This window comes from Poromitra crassiceps (assembly GCF_964638095.1).
Source record: "Poromitra crassiceps genome assembly, chromosome: 17".
In the NCBI taxonomy this organism is placed as follows: domain Eukaryota; kingdom Metazoa; phylum Chordata; class Actinopteri; order Beryciformes; family Melamphaidae; genus Poromitra; species Poromitra crassiceps.
The window spans coordinates 38,984,205-38,999,606 of NC_139635.1; the positions used below are offsets into that span (position 1 = coordinate 38,984,205).

General features: G+C 45.0%; 1 protein-coding gene across 1 annotated transcript in view; it reads right to left on the reverse strand.

Annotated features, from left to right (window-relative positions):
- pappa2 (pappalysin 2) overlaps positions 1–15,402 on the reverse strand; it is a gene marked incomplete at its 5' end in the record, with an annotated part of 155,678 nt that continues 140,276 nt past the window's right edge. The window contains 2 exons of the mRNA XM_083654116.1: positions 1–773; positions 14,053–14,151. Of these exons, the coding sequence (XP_083510242.1) occupies positions 657–773; positions 14,053–14,151 (216 nt within the window). The 3' untranslated portion in view covers positions 1–656. The remainder of the gene's footprint in view (positions 774–14,052; positions 14,152–15,402) is intronic.

The window sequence follows — 15,402 nt, forward strand, 5'->3', positions numbered from 1 at the left end:
TTATCCATGTTTGGGCTTGAATATAATTTAGTATGTTGAAATGATTATGTGGGATGCCAATACAGGTGTTTCACTCGCTGGATGCTACAGTAAACAGTACAGCACAAGTACAGTAGCAATAGCCCTTCTTATGAGGATTTATGGATGTACTGAGCAGATTTCAGGCACAGCCAGTCCATTTGTTTTCTTTATCCAAGACAAGACTAATCAACTCCAGAAAATCACTTCAATCCATTTACAATAGTAAGCAGATCCACTCATGATGACTGGATTCACACAGGAGCTGTTTGACCTACTCTAGGCCTAATTGTTTTCTCACATTTAGCCACAAATTGCAGTTAAGAACTGGATTTTCTGCTCTAATCAAAATAAGCGTTGTCACTTCTCAACAGGAAAACAAAAGATGAGTCCATCACATCCAGACGTGAGTATTATTTGGCCGGATTGAAGCAGGAACACGGAAATCAGATTTTTAAACCTGTGTGAGCCAGATGTTTCTTAATATTAAGATCACAAAATACCTATTACAGCATTGGAGACTGACCTCAATCTGCATTACAAAAGGATACAAATCAGATATTTCGTTCTTTGTTTGCTGCAATGTAAATCCAGCCGACTCCGTTGACCACAAATTCAGCTTCTTTCACCCGTTGAGCTCAGTGCGTTCCCCCTCCTCCTCCCCCTGAGCGCTTGGCTTTGCTCTTGTTCTCCTCGGCGTCCGGATCGCGGCAAGTGCACTCGGGCTGATGGCAGTCGGCCCCAAACTGGATGACCTGTCGATAAAACAAACTGGATGACCTGTCTATAAAACAAACTGGATGACCTGTTGATAAAACAAACTGGATGACCTGTCGATAAAACAAACTGGATGACCTGTCTATAAAACAAACTGGATGACCTGTCGATAAAACAAACTGGATGACCTGTTGATAAAACAAACTGGATGACCTGTTGATAACACAAACTGGATGACCTGTCGATAAAACAAACTGGATGACCTGTCGATAACACAAACTGGATGACCTGTCGATAAAACAAACTGGATGACCTGTCGATAAGACAAACTGGATGACCTGTCGATAAAACAAACTGGATGACCTGTCGATAAAACAAACTGGATGACCTGTCGATAAAACAAACTGGATGACCTGTCGATAACACAAACTGGATGACCTGTCGATAAAACAAACTGGATGACCTGTCGATAAAACAAACTGGATGACCTGTCGATAAGACAAACTGGATGACCTGTCGATAACAAACTGGATGACCTGTTGATAAGACAAACTGGATGACCTGTCGATAACAAACTGGATGACTTTTTGATAAAACAAACTGGATGATCTGTTGATAAAACAAACTGGATGACCTGTCGATAACAAACTGGATGACCTGTCGATAACAAACTGGATGACCTGTTGATAAAACAAGCGCAGCATTCAGGACCTTCAATCTGCCACTGTATTTACCCAGCAATAGAGACAATGACATATTCCTTTTGGTTTCTCCCTGTTAAGGCAAGGCAATAGGGCTGTGGCGATTCACTTATCTCCCGATTCGATACTATCACGATTCTTGGGTGCCGATTCGATTTATATTGCGATTCTCAAGTATTGCGAGTCTACGATTATTGCGATTCGATATTACGATTTATTGCGATTTTTGTTTATTTTTTTCTTTTCTTTTTTCAGTTTGTTTGCTTTTTTACACTAGATTAGAACATGGGAAAAGTTGAATCATACACTAGAGACTGTATATTATATCATGAGTAGGGCTGGGCGATCATAATTCAGGCCGGGCATTAGATACCAAGCAGGCCAGGCCGATATGGGCCGACGCGCGTGAAATTTGGGCCGTTTGAAGCCCAATTTGGGCCGTTTGAAGCCAGATTTGGGCCGTTTGAAGTCCAATTTTACAATGAGATGCACCCACTTTAACCCTGAAGTGTAATTATTACTTCAGACTAACTAATAAAGTAATAAAACCACTAGTAAACCAGTAGGCGGCGTCTGGCCTGCTGTTCAGTGAGTGGCCTGACTGCAACCACCCAATTTTTTTTTTTTTTTTGCGATTATCGATTCTGGAATAAAAGATCGATTCAAAAAATCGTGACATTAAAAATCGCGATACTTAGGTGAATCAATTTTTCCCCCCACCCCTAGGCAAGGCTGCTTTATTTGTATAGCACATTTCATGCACTGAGGCAATTCAAAGTGCTTTACAGAGCAATAAAATACAGTAAAGATAAAAGATTTACAATTAAAAAGTGCAAAAGTACAGACAAGAGATACAAACGATAAAATAATTAGAAAGTAAACTAGTGCAGTTCAAATCAAGTGAAATCTAAGAAACAGTAAAAAAAACATTGTGGGTGGACTAATACATGTATGTATTTCTTGAATGTTCTCCTTCCTGATTCTGTTGATGTGATATTTAGCTCAGATCTCACTGCCTAATAACCCTGCTCCAATGCAGCCATCAGCCGCCAGCCATTGAAGGAATGATTCCAATAGCAGCAGTGAAAGATGCTCCACTGCTCGCGTTGCGTCCGATGGCTGTGTCCAAGCAAGATGCTCCACTGCTCGCGTTGCGTCCGATGGCTGTGTCCAAGCAAGATGCTCCACTGCTCGCGTTGTGTCCGATGGCTGTGTCCAAGCAAGATGCTCCACTGCTCGCGTTGCGTCCGATGGCTGTGTCCAAGCAAGATGCTCCACTGCTCGCATTGTGTCCGATGGCTGTGTCCAAGCAAGATGCTCCACTGCTCGCATTGTGTCTGATGGCTGTGTCCAAGCAAGATGCTCCACTGCTCGCATTGTGTCTGATGGCTGTGTCCAAGCAAGATGCTCCACTGCTCGCATTGTGTCTGATGGCTGTGTCCAAGCAAGATGCTCCACTGCTCGCATTGTGTCCGATGGCTGTGTCCAAGCAAGATGCTCCACTGCTCGCATTGTGTCTGATGGCTGTGTCCAAGCAAGATGCTCCACTGCTCGCATTGTGTCCGATGGCTGTGTCCAAGCAAGATGCTCCACTGCTCGCATTGTGTCCGATGGCTGTGTCCAAGCAAGATGCTCCACTGCTCGCATTGTGTCCGATGGCTGTGTCCAAGCAAGATGCTCCACTGCTCGCATTGTGTCTGATGGCTGTGTCCAAGCAAGATGCTCCACTGCTCGCATTGTGTCTGATGGCTGTGTCCAAGCAAGATGCTCCACCGCTCGCGTTGTGTCCGATGGCTGCGTCCGATGGCTGCGTCCAAGCAAGATGCTCAACTGCTCGCGTTGCGTCCGATGGCGGCGTCCAAGCGTTTTTTGTTTTTGTTTTGTTTTTTCTTGTGAACCCATTTCAAAGTCTTTGTGAAGCAGGGAGAAAGTCATGTTGGCGCAGCGCCGATGGCAACGCGAGCACAACGTAAAGCTCTAACATGAGGCAGACAACAATCATACGCTCCTCTTGGTCAACATCCTCACCATCCACAGATGGATGAGAATCATACAGGGTAAAGCTCTGTCTCCCCACATAGTGTTCACTTGTAAGCTTTACCCGGACAAGACCAAGCTCTGTTGGGATCCTGAACAGGCCAGCCCCAGATGTCCTCAGGGTCCTAGAGGTTTAATATGGCACAATATGGCATGTCAGAGATGTATTTGGGTGATTTGTAGACAAGCAGCAAGATTTTGAAATCAATTCTCTGAGTGACTGGCAGCCAAGTGTAAGGATTTACAACTGGCCCAAAGTGGTCATATTTCCTAGTAGTAGTTTTGGTCAGGACCCTGGCAGCGGGGTTCTGAATAAGTTGGAGTTGCCGAAGAGCTTTTTTTGAAAGCCCTCTGAACAGACCATTGCAGTAATCCAATCTACTGGAAATAAAGGTGTGGGTAAGCCTTACTAGGTCTTGCTTGGACAGTATTCCTCTGACTCTTGCAATATTTTTTAGATGGTAGTACGCTGATGAAGTTACCAATTTGATGTGGCTATTGAAATTTAAGTCTGAGTCCAGGATAATGCCAATATGTCTGGCTTGACTCTTAGTTATGAGAGACAGGGAGTCAAGATGAGAGCAGACATTCTGTCTTTCTTTCTGTGCTTCAAAGACAATCTCAGTCTTATCTCTGTTTAGTTGGAGAAAATGTTGCTCGATCCACTCATTGATTTAGTTGATGCAGTGACAGATTCAACAGGTCCATAGTCACCTGGTGTAAATGATATGAGGATTTGTGTGTCATCTGCATAATTACGGTAGGCTACTTTATTATTTTGTAGGGATTTGGCATAAAGGGAGCGCCTCAAGATTGAACAAGAGGGGTCCCAAAATAGACCCCTGTGGAACCCCGCAGGTCATATTCAGTGCAGATAATTGAAAACATCTCAGTAATCATCAATCATCAAGGAAATGTGGATTACATTTTCGTAGCCTGTATACAACTAAATTATATATAACTTTTTTTTTTACCTTTATTTATACAGGGGGAGTCTCACTGAGAGCAATGCTCTCTTTTTCAGGAGTGCCCTGTTCACATTCACACACACATTCATACCTGGAAGCTGACCAGTACAACCACAGTCTGATCTGCTGGCCACTGATCAGCTCCACTGGAGCAGTTGGGGTTAAGGCCTTGCTCAAGGGCACCTCAGTGGTGGTAATGAGGGAGGGGCAAGCGCTGCCTTTTCACTTTCCCCACCCAGATTTATCCTGCCGACGACCTTCCGGTCACAAGCTCGCTTCTCTAACCGTTGGGCCACCACTGCCCATAACCATCATGTGGCGTTGATAGTGACTGGGGGGGTGAGCCGACCCCCCTTCCTGTAATCTACTGTAACCTCCCTGGTCTTGGAGATGTTCAGGGAGAGGAGGTGGTTGTCCTTACACCACTGTTCCAGGGCGTTCGCCTCTTTCCCGTCTCATCGCTGCGGGAGATCAGTCCCACGACTGCTGTGTCGTCGTACACAAACTTCACAATGGTGTTTGAAGTCTGAGTTGCCATGCAGTCGTGGGTGTAGAGGTCTTACAGGAAGGGGCAGAAGAGACGGCCCTGCGGCGCTCCTATGCTGAGAGTCTGTGGGGGAAGAAGTGCGGTTGTCCACTCTCACCGTGTGGTGGCGCGCGGTCCATCAGGAAGTCCAGGATCCAGTCACACAGTGCTGTGTTCAGGCCTAGATCCTTGAGCTTGCTGACCAGCCTGGAGGGCAGTATGGTGTTCAACAGCATTCTCACATCTGTGTCCCTCCCCTCCAGATGGGAGAGGGCGGTGTGCAGGATGTGAGCGATGGCGTCCGCTGTGCTCCTGTTGTTTTACCACAGGTTGTTACGGGGAGTGTCTCATGTAGGCTAGTCCTTTCTCAGCTTCCAGTGTCAAAATCTTCGCCTGAAGCAAATCTTCACCTGTCGATATTTCTGGCAACTTTGGCATAACGAGTCCATCGTTGGTTTTGATGGATTCAAGACGCTGGAACCCGTGAGGCATCGTACTAATCCACGGCCACAGCAGGCTAGTAATGTTAGTATTGCTAGCACACCAGGAGTTCAGCTTGTAGTATTCTCCTTTTAAAGTAGTAGATCGATACCTGTGGCACCTTTAGCCATGATGATCCATCTCAGCAGTTGACATTAAGACAGAGATTTGAGATGAGATGAGATGAAGATGAGATGAACTTTATTGTCCCCGAGGGGAAAATTGTCTTGGTTTGCAGCCAATGTGAGGGGGAAGAAAGGGGAAATTCAGAGAAAAGCAGGAGCAAAGCAGCAAGTGTTAAAGGACGGCTTTACCGTGGGGAATATGAATATATATTAAATCTCACGCCCCTAAGGTTTTCGAATCCGTTGAAATTTTTGAAATTGGTGCTTCCCTGCCTGACCTATCAACCATCTCTCACATATTTTTCGGGCCAGCCGACGCGTTACGCGTCTTCTGGCCCGAGTCCGCCTTGCGGAAGTCGAGCGCCTATGAACTACAAGTGTTGTGAGCCATGGTCCCGCCTCTAGAGGTCCTCCACGCCCCTTCAGAGGTCTCGAAGAAAAGCAAAAGGCAGCCATCTTGTTCAACCGCCTAGCCTATGGTAGCTAGGTTAGCTTTCCATAGCTCCTTGCAAAGAGACCATATCTCTGGAACGGAAGCACGGACAGACACGGTACTGGTGGCATTGGAAAGCTCGTCAAATTTTACATCTAGTAGTAGGTGCGTTGAAGTAACGAAATCAACGCTGAGCAATGTACCCGATTTTACATGAATTAGTCACAACATCAAACTCCTACAAAAATGCCTTAAAATGCATGAAATTTTTTTTATGAAGACATCTCCGGACATATATACTACCGTTTAAATTTGGTGCAATTTGGAGGCATTTTTTTTTTTTATGTTTTGTAATTTTTTCTTCTTCTACTAAATCTTTTTATGTCGAAGCCTTCTTCTTCTTCGACTTTTATGACGGTTGGCAAGCATATATGTGCATTACCGCCACCTACTGGAGTTTGATATCAGCCAAATGCCTGAGGGGTGGGCCTGGAAACGAAGGCCACGCGAGCCCAGTGCATTGTGGGAAATGTAGTATTTCCCCTCCCCTCCCCTCCACCACCACCGCCCCCCCCCCCCCCCCCCCCCCCACACAGAGTGCATTTCTGCTGATATCTCTGGCGGGAAACAACCAATTTCAAAAATTTCAACGGATTCGAAAACCTTAGGGGCGTGAGATTGAATATATATTCATATTCCCCACGGTAAAGCCGGCCTTTAAGGACAAGCGTGAGACGATCATAAAAAAAGTAATAAAAAAAAGGTTTACTTGAATAAAACTTCTAAAAAACTTTTACAAAGCTCTTATCAATAAATGAAAGGAAATAAAAAGAGAAAAGCAGAACATGAAAGAAAAGTAGTGAAGTAAATATATCAAAAATTTGGAGTGGAAAGCCTAGTGGAGAGAGACTCATTGAAAAATGCAAATAGCTGAGGAGGCTACCTAATAGGGTTGCTCCCTTCCAGCTGTGGCGGAGAAGAGAGCACTTCTTGAATGGCAAAAACAGGACAATAAAAAAGACATCATTTGCTCCCATTGACCTGGCACATTTCACCCTCACTCCTCCAGGAGGTAAGCACAGCTCCATCACCCGAGCACTGTCTTAGCAGACTGTGTGTGTGTGTGTGTGTGTGTGTGTGTGTGTGTTTGTGTGTGTTTCCTCGCTGTTTTCAAAGGGGGAACGCTAATGTCCCCCCGGAGGCCGATAAAGCGCGCAATGTCAAACGGTTCGACGTGGCCTTTGAGCGGCGAGAAAAACCTTGAAGGTCTTGAAGGTGGGGGGTTTGGGGACACACACATACACACACACACACACACACACACACACACACAGAGACACACACACCGCCTCGGAGGTGAACGGATGAACACATGTTAAGAATCAACAACGCGCGGCTGCCAGCTCTCGTCTAGGAAGCGAGCCATCACCACAGGTTGCAAAATAAACTCTAGTGCCCCGCGAAGCAGTCTGTTGCAAGAAATGTAAACATTCGCTCCCGGAGAGAGAAGGAGAGGAAGGAAAGAAAAGAGAAAGGGAGAGAGGGAGAGAAAGAGAGTGGGAGGTATAGAGGCTCGTCGGGAGGGCCCACTCGCTGCCTATTTCGACTTTTGGGAGAGAAACGGGGGGAATTCATTGAGGACGCGGCTGCAGAATGCCGAGCTCGGCTTTAAAAAACACACCAGCAAGTCCCGTTAAAAAGGTGGGCTGGCCTGCCCGTTAAAAAGGCAGACTGGTCTGGCCGTTAGAGTCCCGTTAAAAAGGCGGACTGGCGTGGCCGTTAAAGTCCTGTTAAAAAGGCAGACTAGCCTGGCCGTTAAAGTCCTGTTAAAAAGGCAGACTAGCCTGGCCGTTAAAGTCCTGTTAAAAAGGCAGACTAGCCTGGCCGTTAAAGTCCTGTTAAAAAGGCAGACTAGCCTGGCCGGTAAAGTCCCGTTATAAAGGCAGACTAGCCTGGCCGTTAAAGTCCCGTTAAAAAGGCAGACTAGCCTGGCCGTTAAAGTCCTGTTAAAAAGGCAGACTAGCCTGGCCGTTAAAGTCCTGTTAAAAAGGCAGACTAGCCTGGCCGTTAAAGTCCTGTTAAAAAGGCAGACTAGCCTGGCCGTTAAAGTCCCGTTATAAAGGCAGACTAGCCTGGCCGTTAAAGTCCCGTTAAAAAGGCGGACTGGCCTGGCTGTTAAATGTTTAGCTCCATCTTGATTCATTGATGCAGTCGCACAGCGAGCCAAGCAGCACTCCACCTCTGATACGTTCTAACAACTTTTGGACGGACGGAGAGGTTCTTGGCGAACAACAGCCAAGTCTTTCGACTGTTTTTTGAAGGCCGTTTGTTTGGGGCCGCTCACACCGCCTCGCGGGATTCGTTTGAACAAACTGACGAGGGGGAAGATTCAAAGTTCGAGGCCCAAAGGCGCGGGACGTGCAGCAGATTCCTGCGTTAGTACCATGTCAGCCGGGATGCGGTCGGACCTTATTTCAGGGTTGTATTCACAGGCTGAGAGTGTTTCATAGTTGTCTTCCCTCTCCTATCTCAGGGCCTCGCTTGGACCAGAACGCAGATGCTCGAATGAACAAAAAGGATGGATCATCTCTAGATGGTTGAGATGGGGTGTTATCCCTGTTGGCCCGTGACACCATCCCACCTGAATCTTCTCCTCTCCCCTGTCATCGCTACAACTTCCCCTGTAAATAAAGGCAACAGGGGCTGCCCGCACTCCATAAAAGAGGAGGCAGCCGGCCCCCGTCCAAGAGATACACGCAGACACGCAGCAGAAATAGATATGAATATTGATTCAAGGATTTATAAATCAAGCTCACATCATCAGTTTGTCAGCTTTGTTTTTCTTGTTAGCAAAATTATTCAAAATGATTGCATTTATTGATTTTCCTCACTTTGTAGATCACTTTGCTCTGGAGGAGGTACAGCAGGAAGACAGTTACCTTTGATTTGTATAACAGAGAGAGCAGTGCAATCCCACGCCCTATCCAAGTGTTTAAGTGTCATTGATTTACATACTGTACAGTATGTGGTCAATTGTTTTCCTAATGGAACCAGCAAAGAAAATATCTGATCTGGGTCACCAGATCGTGATAGTGTAAAAGAAAAGAATCCTGGACCTGCGTACGTCCAGCCTCACAGGACCAGAGAGTTCCCTGTAAACACAGCTGCCACCCGCCACCCTACATTGCACACACACACACACACACACACACACACACACACACACACACACACACACACACACACACACACACACACACACACACACACACACACACACACACACACACACACACACACTTGAATTGTCTCGCGGCAGTTTAGTTCACTTCCTCACAGGACCCCCGCTCGCGCAACTGCTGCTTTACAGTGGCTGAAAAAACCGCAGGCCGACAGACACCTAGCCCCCGCCTTCACTCTCACACACACACACACCCGACGACCCCCCCCCAACCCCGCGTCCCGCCACCGTACACCCCCCCCTCCCCCCACACACACACACCCCACCTCTCGGCCCGTAAAAGAGCAGTTAGTGGTCGTCTGGCAGCTCATTTATTATGACGGCCGGTCCAGACTCGCTGAACTCGGCTCTGCCAGTGAGTCAGTGTATGTGTGTGTGTATGTGTGTGTGCGTTTGTATGTGTGTGTGTGTGTGCGTGTGTGTGTGTGTGAGTCATGGTGTGCTGCGGACATGAGGGAGACAGCCGAGGCCCCGGCCAGCTGCACACCATAGGAATTAATAGGCTGGGCCCCCGCGAAAAGAGTGGCATGAATATGTGTCTTTACAGTAGCCAAATAGGTTACGGTAGAAGAGGGTCAATATGAAAAAATTGGACGTTTCGGCTTCAAGCCTTTGTCAACAGCCTTGTTGACAAAGGCTTGAAGCCGAAACGTCCAATTTTTTCACTGCCCAATAAAAGGCTGTTTTTCAATTAGCCTACCGTGAGTGCCGGCTCTCCTTTTTCATTGTTATCCATTATCCAGGCACCCGGTCTGTTTTTCTTACAAGGAGTTGTGCGCTTTACCTCAATTCTATCAATATGTGCCTTTACAGTAGCCAAATAGAGTACGGTAGAAGAGGGTCAATATGTGCCTTTACAGTAGCCAAATAGAGTACGGTAGAAGAGGGTCAATATGTGCCTTTACAGTAGCCAAATAGGGTACGGTAGAAGAGGGTCATTATGTGTCTTTACAGTAGCCAAATAGGGTACGGTAGAAGAGGGTCAATATGTGCCTTTACAGTAGCCAAATAGGGTACAGTAGAAGAGGGTCAATATGTGCCTTTACAGTAGCCAAATAGGGTACGGTAGAAGAGGGTCAATATGTGCCTTTACAGTAGCCAAATAGGGTACGGTAGAAGAGGGTCAATATGTGTCTTTACAGTAGCCAAATAGGGTACGGTAGAAGAGGGTCAATATGTGTCTTTACAGTAGCCAAATAGGGTACGGTAGAAGAGGGTCAATATGTGCCTTTACAGTAGCCAAATAGGGTACAGTAGAAGAGGGTCAATATGTGTCTTTACAGTAGCCAAATAGGGTACGGTAGAAGAGGGTCAATATGTGCCTTTACAGTAGCCAAATAGGGTACAGTAGAAGAGGGTCAATATGTGTCTTTACAGTAGCCAAATAGGGTACAGTAGAAGAGGGTCAATATGTGTCTTTACAGTAGCCAAATAGGGTACGGTAGAAGAGGGTCAATATGTGTCTTTACAGTAGCCAAATAGAGTACGGTAGAAGAGGGTCAATATGTGCCTTTACAGTAGCCAAATAGGGTACAGTAGAAAGGGTCAATATGTGCCTTTACAGTAGCCAAATAGGGTACGGTAGAAGAGGGTCAATATGTGTCTTTACAGTAGCCAAATAGGGTACGGTAGAAGAGGGTCAATATGTGCCTTTACAGTAGCCAAATAGGGTACGGTAGAAGAGGACATGAATATGTGCCTTTACAGTAGCCAAATAGGGTACAGTAGAAGAGGGTCAATATGTGTCTTTACAGTAGCCAAATAGGGTACGGTAGAAGAGGGTCAATATGTGTCTTTACAGTAGCCAAATAGGGTACGGTAGAAGAGGGCATGAATATGTGTCTTTACAGTAGCCAAATAGGGTACGGTAGAAGAGGGTCAATATGTGTCTTTACAGTAGCCAAATAGGGTACGGTAGAAGAGGGTCAATATGTGTCTTTACAGTAGCCAAATAGGGTACGGTAGAAGAGGACATGAATATGTGTCTTTACAGTAGCCAAATAGGGTACGGTAGAAGAGGACATGAATATGTGTCTTTACAGTAGCCAAATAGGGTACGGTAGAAGAGGACATTAATATGTGCCTTTACAGTAGCCAAATAGGGTACAGTAGAAGAGGGCATGAATATGTGCCTTTACAGTAGCCAAATAGGGTACGGTAGAAGAGGACATGAATATGTGCCTTTACAGTAGCCAAATAGGGTACGGTAGAAGAGGACATGAATATGTGCCTTTACAGTAGCCAAATAGGGTACGGTAGAAGAGGACATGAATATGTGTCTTTACAGTAGCCAAATAGGGTACGGTAGAAGAGGACATGAATATGTGTCTTTACAGTAGCCAAATAGGGTACGGTAGAAGAGGACATGAATATGTGCCTTTACAGTAGCCAAATAGGGTACGGTAGAAGAGGGCATGAATATGTGCCTTTACAGTAGCCAAATAGGGTACGGTAGAAGAGGACATGAATATGTGCCTTTACAGTAGCCAAATAGGGTACGGTAGAAGAGGACATGAATATGTGCCTTTACAGTAGCCAAATAGGGTACGGTAGAAGAGGTTTGAGGGGGCCGAGATACTCCCTGAGTGTCCTGAATAGGAAGAGAGTGGTTGTCATGGAGGCACAGAGAGAAAATAGAGGGGAGAAGATGGTTTATTTTAGAAGCAGTTGAGGCGAATGAGTGGCCTGGTTTCCACCGCTGGGCCAACCTGGGCTGGCTCATTATTATTCATACCATTCCGCTTACCCACCCCAAATATACAGTCATTATTTTTGCGCAATTACAGTAACGCAATACTTTTGCATCTTGCGGCTAGCACGCACATCATGATGGAGAGGACGGATAAACACTAACAAGAAATCCGATATATGGCTCCGAGTGATTAAAGCCGCACTTAGGCGAGATTTTCACGCAAGAATAAATCCCGTCTGAATCACAAAGAGTGGAAGAGAAGAGCATCCCACCTCCGCTAATTGAAATGCAATAGATTCGTCCCGTCTGCCCCCAAATGAAATTCTGGCGCATGAAGAATATCTTTGGTTTCATGAAGGCCATGAAGTTCAGTTACCTCTCGCTGCCCTTGTGAACCGCATCAACATTCAACGTTTTCGCTTAGCGCAGCTTTAATCGAAAAGTTTTCTCTCGTCACAAAAAAAAAGTGTCTTGAAAGAGAATCCGTCATTTATATCATTTTCATTCTGGTCTACTAAATGTGTCCTCGGGCCTCTTCCGGTCCTACTTGGCTCGGCGGTGAAGAAACGGCATCAACACGCGAGGTGAGAAAGTGTATCGCAGTCGGCGGTGGTGAAAAGCTGTTTATTTACCATTTGAGTGGAACGGCCGGAGGGCACAAGTCTCCTCTGTTGTTTTAAGTAGAGAGACGAGGGAGACTAAATAGGCGCAGTCGTTAACAGGAGAGAGGGGGAAAGTAGCAGGGATGTGTGTTTGTTTGCTTAGCACAAGTCTCCTGCGTAGCGGCGACGAGCGCCTGCCAAAAGGAGACGGATTTCTACTCGTGTAAACAGCCCCAATCTGGCTTTGAATCACACTTCGCCGGCTACTGAACTCCATGTTGATTGCGCGAGGCGAGCCGGGGGAAGAGCCAAACAACACTCTGCCGCCTTTTAAACACAGCGGACAAAGACGAAAAGGTTAAGGGCGTTAGGTTTGTTGATAGTATCGATAAGTATCAATACTAACAATTTGAAACGGATATGATACTCATTTGCAACAGGCATCGATAGGTATTGATAAGTATCGATACTAAAAATGAACGGATACAATACTCATTTACAACAGTATCGATAGGGCTCTCTCTTAATGAAAAATTAAACATAGTCCTGATTTTCCCCCTCCCTGTCATGGTTGCTTCAACAAGCTTAAAGTGTTCTGATAGACTGATGACTAGAGCAGGGGTAATCTGCTGTGTAATGCTGCGTTCCTTTATCGCAAAAGAACTGGGATGTGGAGGCTAATGACGAGGCTATGATGTCACATCCGTTTTTGTTAGCGTTCCATTTGCAAAGAAGTTGAGCTGGGAAGTTCACTGTTCACTGGTCAGATCCACTCGCTAGCCAGGCTACCCATTGTTAGCAATAACAGTTGATAACAAGGCATTTCGTGGCATTTTGCGCATACAAACACTGCAGCCTCATATCCACACAGATAGAAGTTAGGCAGTGCTGTGTGTACAGCTGATTTAATGAGACACAAACAAAACAGAAGTGCTAAATAGCATTTATACGATTATAACTACTGTTGTTGCGCGGAGCAGCCACCTTGGATTTTTGAGGTCGGGGCTGCTGAGGCTCCTACGAGTTTGGAATGGGAAATACCAGCTCTGATGACGTCACCGTCCCAGCTCATGAACTTTGAACCGTAAGATTACCAGTTCCCAGTTATAAAGGAATGCACCATAAGTGCAAAGTTTTTCATGAATTTGATGGGGCCTAGACTATGGAGGAGCGTGCATCTGTCCTTCCATCTGACTTTGTTTATTTTTATGCCTCTTGATGTGTTGTCATCCCCCCCCCCCGCACCCCCATGATATCGAGAATTGTATCAGTATCGATATTTCCCTGGGTATCGTATCAAAGTTAGAAATTCTAGTATCGTGACAACCCTAGAAGGCGTAGTGGCGTACTCTGTCATCTTCGAAAATAATTGAAAATTTGAAAGTGACTTGAAAGTCAGACTCTGTTCCTGGAGGTGTATTACTGGAAATATCTGTGTGTGTGTGTGTGTGTGTGTGTGTGTGTGTGTGTGTGTGTGTGTGTGTGTGTTTGTGTGTTTGTTTGTTTGTCTACCTTTCTGGTGGAGAGTGTGGATGGACAGCAGTCTCCTCCGTCATACTGGCAGTAGGCCCGGTTGTTGATGGTGTCGCACCAGCCGTCCCCTCCGAATGGCTGGATGTTAGAAAAAAATAAAAGATAAGATATTAAAATTACGGTAGTAAAAATATTGCACAGTTTAAAAATAGATACAGAAACTGCATTTTGGGTAAATATAGAAATGAGGAAGGGGAGTGCAATGCACAATCATCTTAATAGTGTCTGCTTTTCTATAAAAACATTTTTTTCTCTTCTTCTTACATTCATGAATGAATACGGTTGTTGAGTAACTGTGTTATGATGTTGATAATTATCTATGTAAATTTAGTCTAGTTATTTATTTATTTATTTATTTTATTTATTTCGGTCATGGGCAATTAAAACATTTCATAAAATAAAACGAAAAAGTACAAACAAGCAGCACAAGGCTGATAGACCGAAAAGGTGTAGGCTGAAGCTATAGCTTATAGCGCCTACCCTTCTTACTTAAACAAGCTATACAACAGAAAAATGATTAACGAATAATCAATTATAAACAAAAACAGAGACAATAATTCTCAAATTCAAATAATTACACAATTGACAATTACACTGCATATACATTGCATTACCCGAATATGCACATATACCGGTACACATATATATATATACATATATATACATAGGATATCTTAATAATTATTATCATTATAATCATTATTATAACCACAATAATCACTTTCATAATTATATTTCATTACAATATACAATACAATACAATATATACAATATACAACCGTCCAGAAATTAATATACACCATACACAGATTATATATAACTCAATATTGTTACTATAACTCTTCCTCCCTATACCTCATAATAATGCATAATGCAGTTATGACGAACTCTGGAACAGAGTATATTAGAGAATAGGGGTAGGACTAGACAAGCGGCGGCTATTGGGGTGGCTTTAGCTCAGGAGGTAGAGCGGGTCGGCCAATGACGCAAGGGTTGGCGGCTCGATCCCCGCTCCCTCCCAGCTGCTGTCGCTGTGTCCTTGGGCAAGACACTTAACCCTCCTTGCTCCCGATGGTGTGTAGGCACCCTGCGTGGCAGCCTGCCGCCATCGGTGTATGAATGGGTGAATGTAGACTATCTACTGATTGTAAAGCGCTTTGGATAAAAGCGCTATATAAATGCAGGCCATTTACCATTTACCATTTAGACAAGCATCTGCTTCCTGCACTGCACTTTCTGCACTCCTTTTCGGACATGACCATTTTATTACTTATTTTGTTTTTTTTGTCTGTTTTTATTTCTTTTCTTTTTTTTATTATATGTATATAT